The sequence below is a fragment of the Phocoena phocoena genome, chromosome 9 (assembly GCF_963924675.1).
Source record: "Phocoena phocoena chromosome 9, mPhoPho1.1, whole genome shotgun sequence".
In the NCBI taxonomy this organism is placed as follows: domain Eukaryota; kingdom Metazoa; phylum Chordata; class Mammalia; order Artiodactyla; family Phocoenidae; genus Phocoena; species Phocoena phocoena.
This window is the reverse complement of record NC_089227.1, coordinates 44,424,381-44,449,115: the sequence shown is the minus strand read 5'-3', so window position 1 is coordinate 44,449,115 and position 24,735 is coordinate 44,424,381. Positions and strand designations below refer to the sequence as shown.

The 24,735-nt window shown below is 35.5% G+C and overlaps 1 protein-coding gene across 1 annotated transcript in view; it reads left to right on the top strand.

Moving 5' to 3' along the window:
• The window catches only part of GLCCI1 (glucocorticoid induced 1), a 120,286-nt gene that overhangs the window by 63,598 nt on the left and 31,953 nt on the right, over positions 1-24,735 (top strand). Inside the window, exon 3 of the mRNA XM_065884246.1 lies at positions 1,362-1,448. Coding sequence (XP_065740318.1) covers positions 1,362-1,448 — 87 coding nt within the window. The remainder of the gene's footprint in view (positions 1-1,361; positions 1,449-24,735) is intronic.

The following is a 24,735-nucleotide window of genomic DNA, read 5'->3' as shown; positions in this document are numbered from 1 at the left end:
GGGGGATTATTTTCAGAGTAGTTTTTCTTATCTAGGACTGAGATTAGGAAAATTTAATAACTAATTATTTGCAAGCAGTTTAATATATTAATACCTCTTATCTTTGCCATTACCAAGTGAATAAAATATTTTACTCAGTATTATGACTAAATAGTTTCACTTTAGTATTTGAACTGTTTAAGCAGTTTATGTGTATTTTTATTCAACTAGCATTCAATTGTTATTGGTTTTATTTTGCAGCATCATTACTTTTAAGAGGTGGTAATTATTTAAAACTTTGTCCACAAGCATTTTGAATTGTATAGAACTGATGGCTTCTTCATAAGTTGTGTATTATGTAAAGTCACAGGTGCAGCCTCAATATGAATGATGAACTTTTCTGTATGTAATAAAAACTAATTTTTGAAGCAATATATATTTATATTGGGTTGGCCAAAAAGTTCGTTAGGGTTTTTTCCCTAAGATGTTACAGAAAAACCCCAGTGAACTTTTGGCTTACCCAATATTTATATATGATAATCATTACCCTGTATCGGTCTTAAAATAGTGGTTTTAACTTTCCCTAAGTTGCATTACACTAAGAGTCTTCTCATATATTAAGGATGGTAGTTTAATATTTTTTAATTTTTAATACAAGTACTAAATGATCTTACTATTTGGCATTTAGTGTTTTGTGTTATGTTTGGATGTAGTGTCTGTTAAATCACTGAAAATGAAGTTTTAGGTAAAAGCAATTCTGTTTTCTGCCATGTAGCTCAGGTTTTCTTTAAGATGCATTGTTTTAAATTATAGTCAGTTTAGCTTAATCTTGTTTATTTTTATAATAACTATTTTTATAGTAACTTTATATTTTTATATAAAGATGCTTGATGTTTTTCAAAAAAGGATACTATTATTAACACACTCTTTCCTGAGTATAGAAAAAATATAGTACATTCAACCCTTTACCTAACTAAATGTTTGACATGTAGGTCATCTGTAACCCCACTGCTTCTAAGCATGTTCTGTTAATCTTACTTCTCTTTAGTAAACATAACATTTCATAATTAGTTTGCCTATTCTCTTTAAAAACACCAATATGCATATTTCACAGTTCTCTTTGAATTTGATAAATTTAATGTTGATGTAAAAAACCAAATGTTTTGAGTAACACTACTCAGAAACATCTTAGATTGATCATATCTAATTCAGAATAATAAACATTTCACAGGGTCATGAAAGTCTTAGCTTTTAAGGCATCCTAGTATTCAGTATAACCCTTTAATTGGTATGTGCTAAGATTTTGAAATATGTGTGATTTGCTGTGAGATTAAGGATAGAGGCAAAATTCTTTATTTTTTATTTTACTTATTTTTTTAAAGACACCTAGCTGTTGGGTAGAAGAAGGCACAGAAAAGAGATCACATCAGCGTTCTGCATCATGGGGAAGTGCTGATCAACTAAAAGAGGTAAGTCACTTCTGTTTTCAGTCTGTGTGCTGCTTTGGTCCTAGCAAATTATCTTAACTATTTCCTGAATATAATGATACTTCCTATATTTGTGATAAACTTACCTCTCTCAGAGTTTTAAGGGTTGCCTTCCACATTTTGGTGAACAATTCTGAGTTTACATTATTTGTGCCCTTCATATTCTTTATAAATATTTCTTATGTACCCACTCAGCTTTTGCCTTTCCAGAATGAAGTCTGATTTTATGTAATTTTGTCTTGTTTATTTGTTATATTTTGTTCCCACTTCAGCTTTCTTATTCTTGAGTTACCGCAACTAGAACTATAGATCACAATTTTTACAAAGGTAGGATAGTGTTTTCTGTTTCTTATAATTTTTTAATGACATCCAGCATATTGTTGCCCTTTGAGACCCGATAGTATAGTGGAATCCATGTCTTTGAGAAACAGTTATTATAACCCATACCCTTATGAATAACCCAAATTATGATAATTTTATGTATTAATATATTTTTTGATTATTTTCCTGTAGTGTTATCTTTTATCCATCTAAATTCTTATTTATTTGCTTTTATAAAATTACAGAAACTTAGAGTTGGAAGGTCATCTAGTCCATCTCCTATATAAACACTCCTTCTTAGAAAACATTCATCTAGTCTATTACAGTCATTCTCAGTGAGAAAAGCTTATCACTTTGCAAGAAAACCAAACCAGTTCTGTTTGTTGCCCCTTAAGTTGTTAGTTTATTTTGTACTATATTGAACTGAAAATTATACCCCTAAGTTTTGACTCTGCCCTCTGTATCAATATTGAGTAAGTCTAATTTAAATATTTGAAAGGTTTGCAATATGTCATTTTCCTCCAGAGTAAACATTGACATTTCTCTCAAATATATTTCATATGCCATAGTATCCATACCTCTTAGTATCATTTTCATATACTATAGGTTATCAGTATTTCTCATATACTGTGGTGTCTGGACTGAATAGATATAGTAGTCTATTAGCATGATTTTGCCTGTGATTGTATTACATTTTTAGGAACTTCTTTGTATTACTGATGTACAGAAATCCTCAACTCCTATCTATGCACACAAACACATGTGCAAAATCAGTTTTTCCCAACAGCAACAAAAAACAAAGGAAGCTGAGTCTAATATATCTAGTCTAAAATAGGTACATATCTATGTACAGAATATTGAGTAATATTGAATAAAAAGCACATTTGCTCTTTTATCTTAGAGGTAAATACAGTCTCAAAGTTATAGCCAAGATTAGGTATAGTTGACTTTGGACTACAGCAATACATGATATACACTATTAAAAAAGAAATGGCTGACATGACTGAGTGAGAGATTTAATTACTTTCCTCACAAAGCAATCATAAAGCTGGACAAAACTGTCAAAACAAATTCATCACTCTGGAAATCAACCAAATAAATTGAGAAACTTTATTCATGAAAAGTACTGAACTCAGGGTAAGAATCTTAGCTGCAAACAAATAGGGAGGACCAATGGCTCTGCTAGTCTGAGACTGTGGTCTAATTTGTGACAAGCAACAGACTCATGGAGTAGCAGGATTTTATAGAGAGTTCTAGGAGGTAAGACAATCTTGGGGGCTTGGTAAGTTCACATATCACAGGTTGATTGGAGGCTGTAGACAGGCACAGCAGAATATCAAGTGGGCCCAGTCACCCACGTATCACTGGTTAGTGGAGTCTAAGAATATCTGGAAAGGAGATCAAACAGGCCTAGTGGTAGTAAAATCTGAGGCCAACTTTTAAAAGGCCCAAACTTTGAATGCACTCCTCATTTCACACACAAATCCTCATTCAAATACACACACATCCTGAGAGTGGAAGCTTTACTGCATTGAGATGTTTGAGTAAAATCTCTGAATAGTTTTTGGCTAAACACTAAGGTGACACTGGAGACCAGCTTAAAAAGGTCTTAAAAAGCCAGTCATAGAAAGAAAAATGAGGGGGGGGGAAATGGAGTAGAGATATCAGCAACCACACATGGTGGGGAAAACAGACTTTCAGTCCATCAGCCACCCTCAGAGAAAATCAGAATCTAGGGTTGCTCCAATATATTATCTAAAATGTCCAACATTCAACAAAAAATTTATAGAGATATGCAAAGAAACAAGAAAGGATGACCCATAGTTAAGGAAAAAAAGAAAACAGTCAATAGAAACTGTATCTAAGTGTCTCCATATGTTGGATTTAGCAGACTAAAACATCAAAGCAGCTATTATAAGTATGTTCAAAGAACTAAAGAAAACCATGTTTAAAGCATCAAAGGGAAGTAGGACCACAGTGATGCAATGAATAAAGAATTCCCACATAGATGTAATTATTATAAAAAATATACAAACAGAAACTGTAGCATTAAAAAGTATAGTAATTAAAAAAAATTCACTAGATGAGTTTGATAGATGATTTAAGATGGCAGAAGGATCAGTGAATTTGAATATAGGTCAGGAGAATTTATATACTCTGAAAGAACAGAGGGAAAAAGATTGAAGAAAAGTCAAGCCTCAGAGGCCTGTGGGGAAACATTAAGTTCATACATATACACATAATGGGAGACTGAGGGGAGGAGAGGGGAGTTAAAAAATATTTGAAGAGATAATGGCAGAAAACTTTCCAGATCTGATGAAACACAATCTATATAGATTCAAGAAGCTCAACAAATCCCAAGTAGGAAAACACGCAGAGCTGCACATAGACACATCATAGTTAAACTGTTGAAAGCTAAAGGAAAAGAGAAAATCTTGAAGCTGGAAGAAGAAAATGACTCATTACACATAGGGGACCAATAATACATTTAACAACTGGTATTTTTCATCAGAAACAGTGGAAACCATAAAGCATGACATATTCAAAGGGCTAAAAGAAAAATATCAACCAAGGATTCTATATTCAGAAAACCCAGTCTTTTAAAATAAAGGTGAAATAAAGTATTCCTGGATAAACAAAGATTGAGAGACTTTCCTGCTACTAAACTGTCTTACAAGAAATACTGAAGGTACTGACTCCAGTTTAATTCAAATCAATAGGAAGAATTGAAGAGTGTTGGCAAATATGTGGGTAAATATAAAACAGTCTATAGATAGATTTTTCTCATTTTTCTAAGATTATGTAAAACAATAATTCTAACACTGTTGTGTTGAGTTTATAACATATACATTTAATATATATGACAATAATAACAAAAGAAAACAAGGGAAAAGACATATTTTGGAATATAGTTTCTCTTTTACTGGAATTAAATATTATTTTGAAGTAGATTATAATAAATTAGAGTTCATGTTATAATCCCTACAGCAGTTGCTAACAAAATAACTCTATAAGAATAGAAAATAAAAAGTATCAGAAATGGATTAAAAAGTTACAATAAAAAATATTTATCACAAAAGAAAGCAGTATAGGAGGAAGAGAGAAATAAAAAAGATGTGACAAATAGAAAAATAGCAAAATGGCAGGAATAAATCTGTTTAACTAATTACGTTAAATGTGAATGGAGTGAACATTATATTCAAAAGGCAGAGATTGTCAAACTGGATAAAAAAGCAACACTCAGCTATATGTTGTCTATAAGAAACACATGTTAGATTCCAAGACACAAATAGGTTGAAAGTAAAAAGATGGGGAAAGATACACAGTGAAAACAGTAATGATAAGGAAACATCAAGACAAAATAGACTTTAAGACAAGAAGTATTACTGAAGACAAACAGAGACATTTCATAATGATTAAAGGTCAGTACATTCAGGAAGATATAGCAGTCAAAAATTGTATATACATCTAACAACAGTCTCAAAATGCATGAAGCAAAACTGTGGAAGGAGAAATTCAGTTTCTCTAATTGAGGATTTCAATACCTTACTCTCAATACTTTAAAGAACTACTAAGTAGGTAGAAATCAGCAAGGAGATAGAGGAGTTCAACAGTATCATCAGTCCGTTTGACCTAACTGACATACATAGAAAACTCTACCCATTGACTGCAGAATACATATTCTTTTCAAACACGTGTGAAACATTTTCTGGGTGAGACTATATACTGGGCCATAAAACAACTCTCAGTAGGTTACACAGGACTGAAGTCATATAACAGAAAGAAATCTTAAACAAACCCAAATATTTGTCAATTAAAGAATACTTACCTAATACCACAGGGAAATTTTAAATATTTAAATAAATGAAAGCAAAAAGACAACTTAGAATTTATGTGTACAGGTAAAGCAATGCTTCAAGGAAAATTTATACCTTAAGTGCATATATAAGAAAAAGAGAAAATTCTCAAATCATTACTTTAAGCTTCTATCTTAAGAAACCAGACAAAGAAGAGCAAAGCAGAGCAAAAGCAAGCAGAGGAAGGAAATGATAAAGAATATAGCAAAAACCAATGAAACAGAAAAATACTGGAAAAAAGCCAATAAAACTAAAAGTTGGTTCTTTGAAAAGATCAACAAGGTGGACAAACCTTTAGCTAGACTGACCAGGAAAGAAAAACACACAAATTACTAAAATCAGCAGTGAAAGGGGTGACATTACTATCAAACTTATGTAACTTAAAAGTATTATAATGGAATATTATAATCAAATTTATGTCATCAATTTAGAAAATAAGCCAAAATGGATAAAATTCCAGCAAGACACAAATTACTAGAAATAAATTACCAAGACTGATTTAAGAACAAATAGAAAATATGAGCAGACTTGTAACAAGTAAATAAATTGAATGAGGAATTTAAAATCTTCCCACAAAGAAAATCCCAGGATTGGATTTGGTGAATTCTATCAAATATTCAAAGAAGAAATAATGTTAATCGTTCACAAAGTCTTTCAGAAAATAAAAGAGAAGGGAGCACTTACCAATTCATTTTATAAGTCCAGAGTTATCTGATTTCAAAGGCAGGCAAAGACATTAACATTTCAGATCAATACCTCTCTTGAACGTAGATGCAAAAATCCTTAACAAAATATTAGCAAACCAAATCCAGCAACTTATATAAAGGATTATACACCAAAAGCAAATGCGACTTGTTCCAGAAATGCAAAGTTCTTTTAAGATCCAAAATTCAATTAATGTAATAAACACTATATTAATAAAATAAAGAAACAAAACTGCATAATTATCTCAATAGAGTCACAGAAAGCTTTTGCCAAAGTGCAGCATCCATTCATGATAAAAATCTCTAAACAAACCAGGAATAAAAAAGAATTTTCTCTGCCTGTTAAAGAGCATTTATGAAAAACGTACAGAGAATATCATATTCAATGGTGAAAGCAAGAATGCTTTCCTCTAAGATAAGAAATAAGATAGTGATGTCCACTGTCACCTTGTCACCACTTCTACTCACTTGCACAGGAGGTTATAGTCAGGCAAGAAAAATGAATAAAAGACATCCAGATTGTTAAGGAAGTGGTAAAACTGCCTTCATTCACAGATACATGATCCTATATGTAGAAATTATAGGGAACATACAAATATATTACTAGAACTAATACAAGTTTAGCAAGGTTGCAGAAAAAAAGATCAACATACAGAAATCAAGTGTTTGGTTGTTTGGCCTGAGGCGACCCACCACTGGAGCTTACAGGCACTTTGGTAGGGTGAATGGTGGACTCTGGGGGGGTTCACACCAAGGAGTACTCCCCAGAACTTCTGCTGCCAGTGTCCTTGTCCCTGCGGTGAGCCAGAGCCGCCCCCTGCCTCTGCAGCCGACCTTCCAACGCTAGCAGGAGGATCGAATGTGCTGTCACAGTTGTGAAAACTGATTAAAGGTAGAGTCTATGCGACCAGAGGGCAGACAGCAGAAGCAAAAAGAACTACAATCCTGCAGCCTGTGGAACAAAAACCATATTCACAGAAAGATCGACAAAAGGAAAAGACAGAGTACTATGTACCAGATGAAGGAACAAGATAAAACACCAGAAAACCAACTAAATGCAGTGGAGATAGGCAACCTTCTAGAAAAAGGATTCAGAATGATGACAGTGACAATGATACAAGACCTCAGAAAAAGATTGAAGGCAAAGATCAAGAAGATGCAAGAAATGTTTAACAAAGATCTAGAAGAATTAAAGAACAAACAAACAGAGATGAACAATAGAATAACTGAAATGAAAAATACACTAGAAGGAATCAATAGCAGAATAACTCAGGCAGAAGAACAGATAACTGACCTGGAAGACAGAATGGTGAAAATCACTTCCGTGGAACAGAATAAAGAAAAAAGAATGAAAAGAAATGAAGACAGCCTAAGAGACCTCTGGGACAACATTAAATGCAAAAACATTTGCATTATAGGGGCCCCAGAAGGAGAAGAGAGAAAGAGCCTGAGAAAATATTTGAAGAGATTATAGTCAAAAACGTCCCTAACAGGGGAAAGGAAATAGCCACCCAGGTTCAGGAAGCACAGAGACTCCCAGGCAAGATAAACCCAAGGAGAAACACGCCGACACACATAGTAATCAAATTGACAAAAATTAAAGACAATCAAAAATTATTAAAAGCAACAAGGGAAAAACAACAAATAACATACAAGGGAACTCCCATAAGGTTAATAGCTGATTTCTCAGCAGAAACTCTACAAGCCAGAAGGGACTGGCATGATATATTTAAAGTGGTGAAAGGGAAGAATCTACAAACAAGATTACTCTACCCAGCAGGGATCTCATTCAGATTTGACAGAAAAATCAAAAACTTTACAGACAAGCAAAAGGAAAGAGAATTCAGCACCAGCAAACCAGCTCTACAACAAATGCTAAAGGAACTTCTCTTAGTGGGAAACACAAGAGAAGAAAAGGACCTACAAAAAGAAACCCAAAACAATTAAGAAAAAGGTAATAGGAACATATATATCAATAATTGCCTTAAATGTGAATGCATTAAATGCGCCAACCAAAAGACACAGGCTCGCTGAATGAATACAAAAACAAGACCCATATACATCCCATCTACAAGGGACCCACTTCAGACCTAGGGACACATACAGACTCAAAGTGAGGGGATAGAAAAAGATATTCCATGCAAATGGAAATCAAAGCTGGAATAGCAATACTCATATCAGATAAAATAGACTTTAAAATAAAGAATGTGACAAGAGACAAAGAAGGACACTACATAATGATCAAGGGATCAATCCAAGAAGAAGATAAAACAATTATAAATATATATGCACCCAACATAGGAGCACCTCAATACATAAGGCAACTGCTAACAGCTATAAAAGAGGAAATCGACAGTAACACAATGGACAGATCATCCAAAATGAAAATAAGGAAACAGAAGCTTTAAATGACACAATAGACCAGATAGATTTAATTGATATTTATAGGACATTCCATCCAAAAACAGGAGATTACACTTTCCTCTCAAGTGTGCATGGAACGTTCTCCAGGATAGATCACATCTTGGGTCACAAATCAAGCCTCAGTAAATTTAAGAAAATTGAAATCATTATCAAGCATCTTTTCTAACCACAACTCTATGGATCAGAAATGAATTACAGGGAAAAAAACGTAAAAAACACAAACACATGGAGGCTCAACAATACGTTACTAAATAACCAAGAGGTCACTGAAGAAATCAAAGAGGAAATCAAAAAATACCTAGAGACAAATGACAATGAAAACATGACGATCCAAAACCTATGGGATGCAGCAAAAGCAGTTCTAAGAGGGAAGTTTATAGCTATACAAGCCTACCTAAAGAAACAAGAAAAATCTCAAGTAAATAATCTCACCTTACACCTAAAGGAACTAGAGAGAGAAGAACAAACAAAACCCAAAGTTAGCAGAAGGAAAGAAATCATAAAGATCAGAGTAGAAATAAACAAAGAAAAGAATAGCAAAGATCAATAAAACTAAAAGCTGGTTCTTTGAGAAGATAAACAAAATTGATAAACCATTAGCCAGACTCATCAAGAAAATGAGGGAGAGGACTCAAATCAATAAAATTAGAAATGAAAAAGAAGTTACAACAGACACTGCAGAAATACAAATACAAAGCATCCTAAGAGACTACTACAAGCAACTCTATGCCAATAAAATGGACAACCTGGAAGAAATGGACAAATTCTTAGAAAGGTATAACCTTCCAAGACTGAACCCGGAAGAAACAGAAAATATGAACAGACCAATCACAAGTAATGAGATTGAAACTGTGATTAAAAATCTTCCAACAAACAAAAGTCCAGGGTCAGATGCCTTCACAGGTGACTTCTATCAAACATACAGAGAAGAGCTAACACCCATCCTTCTCAAAGTCTTCCCAAAAATTGCAGAGGAAGGAACACTCCCAAACTCATTCTATGAGGCCACCATCACCCTGACACCAAAACCAGACAAAGATACTCCAAAGAAGAAAATCACAGAAAAATATCACTTATGAATAGAGATGCAAAAATCCTCAGCAAAATACTAGCAAACATAATCCAACACAGTAAAAGGATCATATGCCCTGATCAACTGGGATTTATTCCAAGGATGCAAGGATTCTTCAATATATGCAAATCAAAGAATGTGATACACCGTATTAACAAATTGAAGAATGAAAACCATATGATCATCTCAATAGATGCAGAAAAAGCTTTTGACAAAATTCAACATCCATTTATGATAAAAACTCTCCAGTAAATGGGCATAGAGGGAACCTACCTCAACATAATAAAGGCTATGTACGACAAACCCACAGCAAACATCATTCTCAATGGTGAAAAACTGAAAGCATTTCCTCTAACATCAGGAACAAGACAAGGCTGTCCACTCTCACCAGTATTATTCAACATAGTGTTGGAAGTCCTAGCCACGGCAATCAGAGAAGAAAAAGAAATAAAAGGAATACAAATTGGAAAAGAAGAAGTAAAACTGTCACTGTTTGTAGATGACATGACACTATACATAGAGAATCCTAAAGATGCCACCAGAAAACTACGAAAGCTAATCAATGAATTTGGTAACGTTTCAGGTTACAAAATTAATGCACAGAAATCTCTTGCATTCCTATACACTAACAATGAAAGGTCAGAAGGAGAAATTAGGGAAACAGTCCCATTCACTATTGCAGCAAAAAGAATAAAACACCTAGGAATAAACCTGCCTAAGGAGGTAAAAGACCTGTACTCAGAAAACTATAAGACACTGATAAAAGAAATCAAAGGTGACACAAATGGAGAGATATACCTGTTCTTGGATTGGAAGAATCAATATTGTGAAAATGACTATACTACACAAAGCAATCTACAGATTCAGTGCATTACCTATCAAATTGCCAATGGCATTTTTTACAGAAGTAGAAGAAAAAATCTTCAAATTTGTATGGAGACACAAAAGACCCCGAATAACCAAAGCAATCTTGAGGGGGAAAAAATGGAACTGGAGGAATCATGCTCCCTGACTTCAAACTATACTACAATGCTACAGTAATCAAGATACTATGGTACTGGCACAAAAACAGAAATATAGATAAATGGAATAGGATTAGAAGCCCAGAGATAAACCCATGCACATATGGTTACCTTATCTTTGACAAAGGAGGCAAGAATATACAATGGAGAAAAGACAGGCTCTTCAATAAGTGGTGCTAGGAATACTGGGCAGCTACGTGTAAAAGAATGAAATTAGAACACTCTCTAACACCATACACAAAAATAAACTCAAGGGCTTCCCTGGTGGTGCAGCAGTTAAGCATCTGCCTACCAATGCAGGGGACACGGGTTCAAGCCCTGGTCCGGGAAGATCCCACATGCCATGGAGCAGCTAAGCCAGTGTGCCACAACTACTGAGCCTGCGCTTTAGAGCCCACAAGCCACAACTACTGAAGGCCGCGTGCCTAGACCCATGCTCTGCAACAAGAGAAGCCACCGCAATGAGAAGCATGTGCACAACAATGAAGAGTAGCCCCACTCCCTGCAACTAGAGGAAGCCCGCACGCAGCAGCGAAGGCCCAATGCAGCCAAAAATAAATAAATAAAATAAATTAATAAACTAAAATAAACCCCCAAACTCAAAATGGATTAAAGACCTAAATGTAAGACTAGACACTGTAAAACTCTTGGAGAAAAACATAGGAAGAACACTCTTTGACATAAATCACAGCAGGATCTTTTTTGACCCACCTCATAGAATAATGGAAATAAAAACAGAAATAAACAAATGGGACCTAATGAAACTTAAAGCTTTTGCACAGCAAAGAAAACTGTAAACAAGATGAAAAGACAACCCTCACAGTGGGAGAAAATACTTGCAAAGGAATCACCGGACAAAGGATTAATCTCCACAATATATAAACAGCTCGTGCAGCTCAATATTAATAAACAGCCCAATTTAAAAATAGGCAGAAGCCCTAAATAGACATTTCTCCAAAGAAGACATACAGATGGCCAAGAAGCACATGAAAAGCTGCTCAACATCACTAATTATTAGAGAAATGCAAATCAAAACTACAATGAAGGTATCACCTCACACTGTTTAGAATGGACATCATCAAAAAATCTACAAACAATAAGTGCTGGAGAGGGTGTGGAGAAAGGGAACCCTCTCGCACTGTTCTTTTTTTTTTTTTTTTCAAACACAGACTTTTTAAAATTTATATTTTTTACAGCAGGTTCTTATTAGTTATCCATTTTATACATATTAGTGTATATATGTCAATCCCAATTGCCCAATTCATCACACCACCACCACCACTGCCCCCCGCCACTTTCCCCCCTTGGTGTCCATACGTTTTTTTGTTCTTTCTCTGATTTCTTTAGGTGTAAGGTTAGGTTGTTTATTTGAGATTTTTCTTGATTCTTGAGGTGGGACTGTATTCTTGATTTCCTCTTTGATTTCTTCAGTGATCTCTTGATTATTTAGTAACGTATTGTTTAGCCTCCATGTGTTCGTGTTTTTTACATTTTTTTCCCCTGTAATTCATTTCTAATCTCATAGCATTGTGGTCAGAAAAGATGCTGGATATGATTTCAATGTTCTTAAATTTACTGTGGCTTGCATTGTGACCCAAGATGTGATCTATGCTGGAGAATTTTCCATGTGCACTTGAGAAGAAAGTGTAATCTGCTGTTTTCGGATGGAATGTCCTATAAATAAGAATTACATCTATCTGGTCTGTTGTGTCATTTAAAGCTTGTGTTTCCTTGTTAATTTTCTGTCTGGATGATCTGTCCACTGGTGTAAGTGAGGTGTCAAAGTCCCCCACTATTATTGTGTTACTGTAGATTCCCTCTTTTATAGCTGTTAACATTTGCCTTATGTATTGAGGTGCTCCTATGTTGGTTGCATATATATTTATAATTGTTATATCTTCTTCTTGGATTGATCCCTTGATCATTATGTAGTGTCCTTCCTTGCCTCTTGTTACATTTTTTCTTTTAAAGTCTATTTTATCTGATATGAGTATTGCTACTCCAGGTTTCTTTTGATTTCCGTTTGCATGGAATATCTTTTTCCATCCCCTCATTTTCAGTCTGTATGTGTCCCTAGGTCTGAAGTGGGTCTATTGTAGATTGCATATATATGGGTCTTGTTTTTGTGTCCATTCAGCGAGCCTGTGTCTTTTGGTTGGAGCATTTAATCCATTCACGTTTAAGGTAATTATCGATATGTATGTTCCTATTACCATTTTCTTAATTGTTATGGGTTTGTTTTTGTAGGTCCTTTTCTTCTGTTATGTTTCCCACTTAGAGAAGTTCCTATAGCCTTTGTTGTAGAGCTGGTTTGGTGGTGCTGAATTCTCTTAGCTTCTGCTTGTCTGTGAAGCTTTTGATTTCTCCATGGAATCTGAATGAGATCCTTGCCAGGTAGAATAATCTTGGTTGTAGGTTCTTTCCTTTCATCACTTTAAATATATCATGCCACTCCCTTATGGCTTGTAGAGTTTCTGCTGAGAAATCAGTGGTTAATGTTATGGGAGCTCCCTTGTATGTTATTTCTCATTTTCCCCTTGTTGCTTTCAGTAATTTTTCTTTGTCTTTAATTGTTATCAATTTGATTACTATGTGTCTTGGTGTGTTTCTCCTTGGGTTTATCCTGCCTGGGACTCTCTGCGCTTTCTGGACTTGGGTGGCTATATCCTTTCCCATGTTAGGAAAGTTTTCGACTATAATCTCTTCAGATATTTTCTCTGGTCCTTCCTCTCTCTCTTCGCCTTCTGGAACCCCTATAATGCGAATGTTTTTGCATTTAATGTTGTCCCAGAGGTCTCTTAGGCTGTCTTCATTTCATTCTTTTTTCTTTATTCTGTTCTGCAGCAGTGAATTCCACCATTCTGTCTTCCAGGTCACTTATCCGTTCTGCTGCCTCAGTTTTTCTGCTCTTGATTCCTTCTAGTGTATTTTCATTTCAGTTATTGTATTGTTCAGCTCCATTTGTTTTTTCTTTAATTCTTGTAGGTGTTTGTTGTTTAATTCTTCTAGGTCTGTGTTAAACATGTCTTGCATTGTCTTGATCTTTGCCTCCATACTTTTTCCAAGGTCCTGGATCACCTTCACTATCATTATCCTGAATTCTTTTTCTGGAAGGTTGCCTATCTCCACTTTATTTAGTTGTTTTTCTGGGGTTTTTTCTTGTTCCTTTATCTGGTACATAGCTCTCTGCCTTTTCATCTTGTCTGTCTTTCTGTGAATGTGGTTTTTGTTCCACAGGCTGCAGGACTGTAGTTCGTCTTGCTTCTGCTGTCTGCCCTCTGGTGGATGAGGCTATCTACGAGGTTTGTGCAAGTTTCCTGTTGGGAAGGCTGGATACAGCTCGGTGTTGCTCTGGTGGGCAGAGCTCAGTAAAACTTTAATCCACTTGTCTGATGATTGGTGGGGCTGGGTTCCTTACCTGTTGGTTGTTTGGCCTGAGGCAACCCAACAGTGGAGCCTACCTGGCTCTTTGGTTGGGCTAATGGTGGACTCTGGGAGGGCTCATGCCAAGGAATACTTCCCAGAACTTCTGCTGTCAGTGTCCGTGTCCCCACGGTGAGCTACAGCCACCCCCCACCTCTGCAGGAGACCCTCCAACACTAGCAGGTAGGTCTGATTCAGTCTCCTGCGGGATCACTGCTCCTTCCCCTGGGTCCCGATATGCACACTACTTTGTGTGTGCCCTCCAAGAGTGGAGTCTCTGTTTCCCCCAGTCCTGTTGAAGTCCTGCAGTCAAATCCCGCTAGCCTTCAAAGTGTGATTCTCTAGGAATTCCTCCTCCTTTGCCAGACCCCCAGGTTGGGAAGCCTGAAATGAGGCTCAGAACCTTCACTCCAGTGGGTGGACTTCTGTGGTATAAGTGTTTTCCAGTTTGTGAGTCAGCCACCCAGCAGTTATGGGAATTGATTTTATTGTGACCCCTCCTACCATCTCATTGTGGTTTCTTGTTTGTATTTGGATGTGGGGTATCTTTTTTGCTGAGTTCCAGTGTCTTCCTGTCGATGATTGTTCAGCAGTTACTTGCGATTCCGGTGCTCTCGCAGGAGGGAGTGAGCGCACGTCCTTCTACTCCACTATCTTCTCCTCTTGCACTGTTGGTGGGAATGTAAATTGATACAGCCACTATGGAGAACAGTATGGAGGTTCCTTAAAAAACTAAAAGTAGAATTACTGTATGACCCAGCAATCCTACTCCTGGGCATATACCCAGAGAAAACCATAATTCAAAAAGACACATGCACCCCAATGTTCATTGCAGCACTGTTTACAATAGCTAGGTCATGCAAGGAACCTAAATGCCTATCGACAGGTGAATTGATAAAGCAGAGGTGGTACATATATACAATGGAATATTACTCAGCCATAAAAAGGAACGAAATTGGGTCATTTGTAGAGACGGGGATGGACCGAGAGACTGTCATACAGAGTGAAGTAAGTCAGAAGAACCAATATTGTATATTAATACATATATGTGGAATCTATAAATATGGTACAGATGAACCAGTGTGCAAGGCCCAAATAGAGACACAAATGTAGAGAACAAACATATGGACACCAAGGTGGGTAAGCGGGGGAAGGCCTGGTGGTGAGATGAATTGGGAGATTGGGATTGATATACATACACTAATATGTGTAAAATAGATAATAAAAAAAGAAAGGAATCAAGCGTTTGTCTAGATATTAGATATGAACAATCCCCTAAATCAGAAAACAATTACAGTTGCATCAAAAATATTATAATATTTAGGAATAAATTAAACAACAGCAGTTCAAGATTTATACACTGAAAACAAAACACTGCTGGACAAAATTTTAAAAGATTTAAATAAATCGATAGACAGTTTGTTCATGGATTGGAAGACTCAGTATTATTATTAAAATGGTAATTCTCCCAGAATTGATTCAGTATAATCCCTGTTTTCTTCCCAGCGTTTTTGTTTTTGGTAAAAATTGACAAGCTTACACTAAAATTTATGTGGAAATGTGAAGGGCCTAGATTGGCCGAAAGTAATTTTGAAAAGAAGGAAAACTTTGGAGGACTTGCGTGGTACAATTTCAATACTTTCTTATAAATCTATATTAATAAATTTGGCAAAATATTAGCATAAAGAAGAAATATAGATTAACGATTCAAAATTGTGAATCAGTGAATAAACCCTTATATTTTATGGTCAGTTAATGGTCGACAAAGCTGCCAACGCAATTCAGTTGAAAAGGACAGCGTTTCTGGTAACTGGTACTAGAATAATTATATATTCATATATAGGAAAAATAGTTAGTCTTTGACGCTCACTATAGAGATAAATGAACTCAAAATGAATCATAGTCCTAAATATAAGCTCTAAAATTTTAGATCTTCTAGAAGACCTTGGATTAGGCAAGGCATTTTTAGATACAACACCAGGAGTAAGGCCATAAAAGAAAAACAACTGAACTTCATTTAAATGAACACTTACACTACATGACTAAAGGAATGATAAGACAAGCCCCAGACAGAAATATTAGCAAATCATATCTGATATAGGACTTATATCTGGAATGTATAAAGAACTCTTAAAAATCAGTAAGAAGACAATGCACTTAAAAGGCGAAGACTTTGATAGAAGTATTTCATCAAAGATATATGGATGGAAAATGACCACATGAAAAGGTGTTCAACCTCATTAGGCAAATGCAGATTTAAACCATGAGATACAACTACACACCTACTACAATGACTGTAATTTAAATGACAGAAAATGCTGATTGTTAGCAAGAATGAAGAGCATCTGGAACCCTCAGACATTGTTGGGAATATAAAATGATACAGCCAACTTTGGAAAACAGTTTAACAGTTTCTTTAAAAGTTAATCAGAAACTTTGCATATAACCTAGAAATTCTATTCCTAGGACTCTGTATAAGAAAAATGAAAACACATGTTTACATTGAAACATTTACACAAACATTTATAGCAGAATTATTCATAATAGCTAAAAACTAAAAAATATTGAAATATCCACTGTTTGGTAAATGGATAAACAAAATGTCATGTGTTCATGCAATAGCATACTGTTCAGCAATGAAAAGGAACACTGTACTGAACACTGATACATGCTACAATGGGAATGAACTTCAAAAACATTTTACTAAGTCAAGGGTCAGCAAATTTTTTCTCTAAAAAGCCAGATAGTAAATACTTTATGGTTTGTGGGCCACAGAGCCTCTGTTGCAACTACTCAACTCCACTATTGTAGTGTGAAAGCAACCATAGACAATATGGAGTGGACATGGTTATGTTCCAATAAATTTTATTTACAAAAACATGTGGCCTGCTAGATTTGGCTTGCAGACTGTAGCTTGCCAATTCCTGCTAAGTGAAAGAAGCCAGATGAATAAGATTACATATTGTATGGTTTCATTTATATTGAAATGCCAGAAAAGGCAAATCTATAGAGGGAAAAAAAGCCCATTAGTGGTTGCATGTGGCTGGAATGGGGTGGGGGTAGGGGTGATTGGCTACAAATAGACTCAAAACAAATTTTGGGGGTGAAGAAAAAATCCTAAAACTGAATTTTGATTATTTTGTACAACACTACAAAGTGATTACAACGTATTGAATTTTACCCTTACAATGGATAAAGTTAAGAGAATGTAAATTACATTTCAATAAAGATGAAAAAAAAGGAATAAACATAAAAGACTAGTAGGTTTTCCATGTTATGTCCATGGTAGATATTAAATTTTAAATGATATATAACTGAGGCTGGAAAAATGAGTACATGGGTAAAGACTAAAAGTAAAAATAAGAATAGTTATAAAAGATGACAGAATTGGAATCTGAGGAAATTATGAAAGCCAAAACTATTATTGAAATAGTAATTTTTTTTCAGTTATATGCTACTAAAGTTCAGTGTTTTTTTTTTAACAAACAACTTTTGACCTGCTTCCTTGTCTCGGCATCAAATTCAGCTGTATCACATCCATTCTTCCTGAGTCACATACATGCTGTCCCCCTCAGAGAGTTTGCATCTGGATTTCTGATTTAAATGTCAGTGAAAGCACCTGAATAGTCTGCTTCCACTTTGTTCCAAGCTTTTAAGACTACAGTGTGAAAATTTTTCAAAGAAATACATAAGTAAATATATTTTAGCTACATTTAAGACAAGGAAAACCCCTGCAGACCATGAATAGAAGGGAAATCCTTAGTGATGAGTGGATGTTGATGTTATCTGACTCACAGAAATCTGGATCGTGTTGGCCAGGTTTCTGTGAGTTAAGCCAAATTTAAGAGACTACACATTTTAAGAGAGTCAAATATATCTTGCAAATGGGAGATTGGAACTGGGCTGTCTGCATAAAGCAGGGAACTGGGACCATGTTTCCAGGCAGTAAAACTAGACCTGTAAAAACTCCACCTGACACTGTTGGTGTTCTTGTGGGCCAGAAAAGCCTCTATACAAAAATGGAAATAGTAACCAAATATGTTGTGTGTGGATATGGTGTCTGGAATAGAGCTCTACCCATGTGGGAGCAAAGCCCCAATCTTCCTGATTTAAGACTTTTGCTCTGAAGCTATGCAACTCTGAAGCACTAGTCTGAGTAACCATGAAACAATATGGCAGTAAAGAGTTCACAAAATATAAAACTCCCACATACAGAGAACTTCCAAGTAAGTATTTTAGGGTATGTAAGGAAATCTATTGCCGTAAGAGACAGCAGATACATTAAATAGAGTCATATCTGAGAAAATAAGAATAAGAACACAATCCCAAAAAAGAATTTAGAAATAAGAATGTTTAAGAATTTCAAATGAAACAGTAGCTCACAATGAGAACAGAAGTAAATAAGAACAGGCAGAAAGAGAAAGGATCCTTTATAAGTCTTAAATATAATAAAAGTTGGTGAAATTAAACTCTTTGATGGCTTAAATTGACACAGCAGAAGATAGAATTAGTGAATCAAAAGTCTCAACTGAGAAATTCTGGATGAACAAATCATCTAGAATATAGAATAAAAAGATAGAGGTTGACAGAATGGCCAGCATTAAAAAGTCTACAAACAATAAATGCTGGAGAGGGTATGGAGAAAAGGGAGCCCTCCTGCACTGTTGGTGGGATAGTAAATTGGTGCAGCCACTATGGAAAACAGTATGGAGGTTCCTTAAAAAACTAAAAACAGAATTACCATATGATCCAGCAATCCCACTCCTGGGCATATATCCAGAGAAAACTAATGCGAAAAGATACATGCACCCCAGTGTTCATAGCAGCACTATTTACAATAGCCAATACATGGAAGCAACCTAAATGTCCATCAGTAGATTAGTGGATAAAGATGTTGTATACATATATACAATGGAATACTACTCAATCATAAAAAAGAATGAAATAATGCCATTTACAGCAACATGGATGGACCTAGGGATATCATACTAAGTGAAGTAAGTCAAAGACAAATATCATATGATATCACTTATATGTGGCATCTAAAATATGATACAGATGAACTTATTTACAAAACAGAAACAGACTCACAGACATAGAAAACAAACTTATGGTTACCAAAGGGGAAAGAGAGCAGGGGAAGATAAACTAGGTGTTTGGGCTTAGCAGTTACAAACTATTATATATAAAGTAGATAAGCAACAAGGACCTACTGTATAGCACAGGGAACTATATTCGATATCCTGTAATAAACGATAATGGAAAAGAATATGAAAAAGAATATATAGATATGTAACTGAATCACTTTGCTGTATACCAGAAACTAACACATTATAAATCAACTGTACTTCAATTTAAAAAATTAAAAATAATTTTTTAAAAGATAGAGGTTGAAAATATGAAAGAGGAGTTAAGAAACAGGAAAATAGACTGAGTAAGGAGTTCCAGAAGGTAAGAATAGTAGGCACCAGGGAAGAGATACTTCTTAAAGGTGGAAAATATGCTAGATTTGGAGAGTGATGTCTTCATATTGAAAAAGCCCATCAATTCCACGAAGGATAAACAGGACAAAGAAAAAATTTCCACCCTAGGTAAACTGAGTTGTAGATCAAGGGGACACACACACACACACACACACACACACACACTTATTCATTCTTGCAATTAGAAAAAAGATTACCTACAAAAAAATGGGAAACAGATTATCAACACATTTGTCAGAAACTGATACCAGTATACAGTGAGGTTATGGGTTGTGTCCATGTTAAGGAAATGAATTCAAGTGAGACATCATTTTCTTTTATGAAAAGATTACTTTTCCTCCTTTGAATTATGTTTACTGGAGGGATGTTAACCCAACCTTTATTTAGATTTTACAAACCACACAAATGTTTAAGTGTACTTCTCCATTGGTTAGATATGTGGTTCCCTGTTTACATAACACAATTTAAAATTAATTTATAAAGCATATCTACAGTTTAAGAAGTCTGCTAAGCAAATGATAAGGATTTAATTAGTACTTAGCACTTTTTTGTTGTTGATGGTGCTTTAATTTTTATTGGAGTATACTTGATTTTACAGTGTTGTTAGTTTCTGCTGCACAGCAAAGTGAATTAGTTATACATATGCATATATTCACTGTTTTTCAGATTCTTTTCCCATAAGTCATTACAGAGTATTTATCTATTTTATATAGCATAGTGTATATGTCAATCCCAATCTCCCAATTTATCTGTCCCTCCACCCTTCCCCCCTGCCACTGCTTTCTCCCCTGGTAACCATAAGTTTGTTTTCTACATCTGACTCTATTTCTGTTTTTATGGTACTTGATTTGTATACATTTAATAGAGGTAAAAGAGAAGACAGGTAAATTTTAAATATATATTTTAGGATACATTGTCAGCCTGTAGTGGCACTGCATTTGTTCATGGAATAGCATCAAATGCATAAGACTATATGCTCAATATTGTGTAAAAGCATCTAGAATTTCAAAAGAAAGAGTAGATACAATCTACTTTTTCAAGAGCTTAATTACATATTAGGAAAATCAACTAAGACTTTAAGGGATAATCACAAAAGGACTTTATATTAACTCCCACTATCCTTATTCAGTGAGAGAAGTTCATCTCTTGTGTATGGTACAAAACCAGAAGCTCTTACACACCTATGATTCCTTCAAGTGAACATGCTTTCCAGTCTCTTGTAACAGTTAAAGCTTCCTACTTATTTCATGGTTGCAGCTACTCCTCTTCTAGCTAGGGCCTACTGCAGGTGAATGACTTCGTGGGTGAAGGGATCCCAGAGGCTCCTTTTGTCTTTCTTGCTTACCTCTTTCCTAACTCCATAGGTACGATTTCTGACCCCTCTGGAGTTGGAGCTTGGGGGAGAGAGGGAGAGGTAAGGGGAATAGAAATGTTCCTACTTGACTGGTACTGTTATCAGATGCCTGTCAATTAGCTGGGCTTGACAGATTTTTAAAACTGACCTTCTTTTGTAGAGTAATTTCATGGGTTCTTTGGACATCCCTTGTTGCTGCACATCTCTTACCTACACTTCTATCTTACTCTCTCCTTAGCCTCTAGAATTCTAGAAATAACATTCAGTTTCTCAGCTGCTGAGCTCTGTTTACCCTTTTAGGTGGTCCTCTTAAGTAGGACCTAAGACAACCCTCCTGTGACTCTCACTTCCAAATTTCCCAAATGGTTACTGGGAAGCTTGCACATTAAAAAAATCTGGTTAATATCTGGGAGTTTAGGCTGATTCTAAAGCAAGAGTAAATCTCCATCATCCTAGATCAACGTTTTCAGTATCTGGGGTGGAGTCAGATTCCAGTCCATCCGGTCTTCTTATCTGTGAGGAACAGTCAGTCCTTCCAAGTTGTTCCATTAAAACTCCTTTCTCTTCATTTGAGGCAAAAGAGGAAGTATACCCGCCACATCTTGGATTTGATTTTTTCCTACTTAGAACCTAATAAGTTAGCTTTTTACTATTTCATGGATGCTGGCAGAAGTCATGAGGCTCGTGGTTTAGAAACAATGGACTTTATTATTCACTGCACAGCAGGTATCAAGACTATCGAGTTTGCATTAGTTCCCCTGAACCCCAAGTCCAGTGGGGGTGATGGGGAGGGCCTAAATGGATGCCTACACATATAGTAGATCACGTTATAGGAGAGAAACAGAACTTGGAAAATCCACTGTTTTTATAGTAAGCAGTAAGTATAAACCTACTCTTTATCCCAGAGGGTGACGTTCCCAGAGAGAATATAAGTGATATTACTGTATTGTTGTTTTGACTTTATACTATTTCTGATTTTGATAAAGATAAGTTACAAAATGTGAGTTTACTATTCTTAAGTCCTTCAGTGGATAAAAGGAAGAATCATGGATTGCTTCTTTATCTCACCAATAAGCCCTCTTCTTATTACTGGGATAGTTTTTCTCTAAGTGAAATGATTAGGGAAGTTTCTTGCTTCTGATCAAATAGTGATTAAAAAATATTGTTGTGGTCTTCATTTTTTAAGAAAAATAAAAGTTTCTTTATAGTTTTAGTAAAAGTATACATTCTTCCCTAATGAAAAAAAATTGTTTTATCATACTATACTAGGGGAAAATTGCAATAATATTTTCTCTGGACCTAAAAAACAACAGTCTGAAGAATTTTTATTTAATTATGTGGTAAAGTCTTTTAAAAATACAAATACTTATCCAATAAATTCTGAGTCCATATTAAACTGAATTGTAAAGATGTTTTATAATATTTTCATTGTTTAAAACTGGATCCAATATGAACAATATTTAAGGTTATTAAACTGCTTATCAAAAAAGAAATATATCATTAAGTTAGTATGTAGTCAGTTAATTGCTTCATAAAATTTTTGTTCACCTTTATTGCAGTTTCACATCTTGCAATATCTACAGCATTAAGAAAGGAAGTTAGTTGGCGAAGTGGTTGAGATTATGAGCCAATACATAGTGACTGGTAGTTATTTGCGAACATTAATACAGTATTATTTTCAGCAGCCCTGTAGGTAATAGAAAGGGGTTACGAACTAAAGGCTAAAGGACTGGGCCTGCCATTTATTAGCTGTGTTACCTTGGGAAAGGTACTTTATTTTTCAAAGTGTTTCCTCATCTGTAAAACAGTTACAGTATATCTGTGGAATCTAGTGGGTTTATGGACCAAGTGTTCTTTAAATGTTAGTCTGATATTGTTGTCATCATTCCTCTGTTGACAAATGTGCCTTATTGGTAAATACATGTCTATATTAAAAACTATTTTATGTGTATAACAATTGTCCCAAAGCTAGCTATATTTGTGGGAATGGATCTGTGTAAATCTCTCTGTTACTGGGGTGGGGGCTTGTGTGAGTCTGCATGTGGGCAAGCATGTCTGTCCGTGGTCATGTGTAAAGGTGATGTGCATGCAGGTGACAACTCCCTGTGCATGTGTATGTGCTTACATATCTGTGTTCTTTATATATGCATGTTTGTGCATACGTATGCCTATGTTTGTGCATTTGGATATCAGAGGGCTGAATAAACAGCATTTATTTCATTAGGGTTTCATTAGAAAAACAGGAAAACAACATGAATTATTTATATTAAACAAAAAAGTTTAAAATTTTTATTTTTAGTATTAGAGTAGGTAATGTGTTGCGTTTTAAATTCCTTTGAACACTGTCAAAGGATATAATATGTAAAATTTGTTTTTAGACTGCAGAACCTTTCTTTTGAGACATAGATCTTTACAAGCACTAAAGTTTGTCACATGTTCTCTTTTTTTCATATAAAAGAGAAATAACAGCTTGAGATTCATAACCTCTGAAACTAGATTTTCAGAAAAAATTGTTGGGTTAATATCTTTAGTAATTGTTTGGGGGCCTTTTTTCTTAACAGTTCAACTATTGTAATTTGTATGTTGTTCCCATTTGTATGTCTGTCTTCACTTTTTGTAAGATTTCTTTCTCTCCTTATGAGTTATTAACTTGATCCTTTAGGCAATACAGAATAGTGATTAAGAGAGCAGACTCTGGAATTCCACTTCCTAAGTTCATATACATGTTTCACCACTTAACTGTGTGGCTTTCAACAAGCTAACCTTCCTACCTCTCAGTTTCCTCACCTATAAAGTGGGGATAATAATAGTACCTATCTCACATGTTTTTATTGAGAAATGAATGAGAGAATTCATATAAATGCATGTGACAAAGTGCCATCCCTGGCGTTAATCAAGCTCTCTTCTCACTTTTTATTTTCCTCTTTCAAAAGCCCCAGGATTCTGCTTCCCTTCCTACTGCAGCCACTTAGTCTAAGATGTCTCTGTTCCTTGGCCTACTATAGAATTCATTCTGAGAAATATTACCCTCCCTCCCTTTCACTACCTGAGGCAAAAGTACTCAACCAGTCTTCTGAGGCTCAGAGTTTAGTTTTTTTCTGTTTTTATTTTTATTATTATTATTATTTTAAATTAATTATTTATTTATTTTTGGCTGCGTTGGGTCTTTGTTGCTGCGCGTGGGCTTTCTCTAGTTGTGACGAGCAGCGGCTACTCTTCGTTGTGGTGCGCGGGCTTCTCATTGCGGTGGATTCTCGTTGCGGAGCATGGGCTCTAGGCGCGGGCTTCAGTAGTTGCGGGACACGGGCTTCAGTAGTTGTGGTTCGTGGCCTCTAGAACACAGGCTTAGTACTTGTGGTGCACGGGCTTAGTTGCTCCGCAGCATGTGGGATCTTCCCGGACCAGGGCTCGAACCCGTGTCCCCTGCATTGGCAGGCAGATTCTTAACCACTGCCCTACCAGGGAAGCCCTTTTTTCCTGTTTTTAAATGTTAACAATAGTGGGGGAAACTAACAGGACAAAAATAGCAAATAAACAAGGGTGATGTTATCAGGTTTCTAAAAATTTACAGTGAAATGTGTTCCTAGTTCTTAGCTTTTCAGTGGGGCC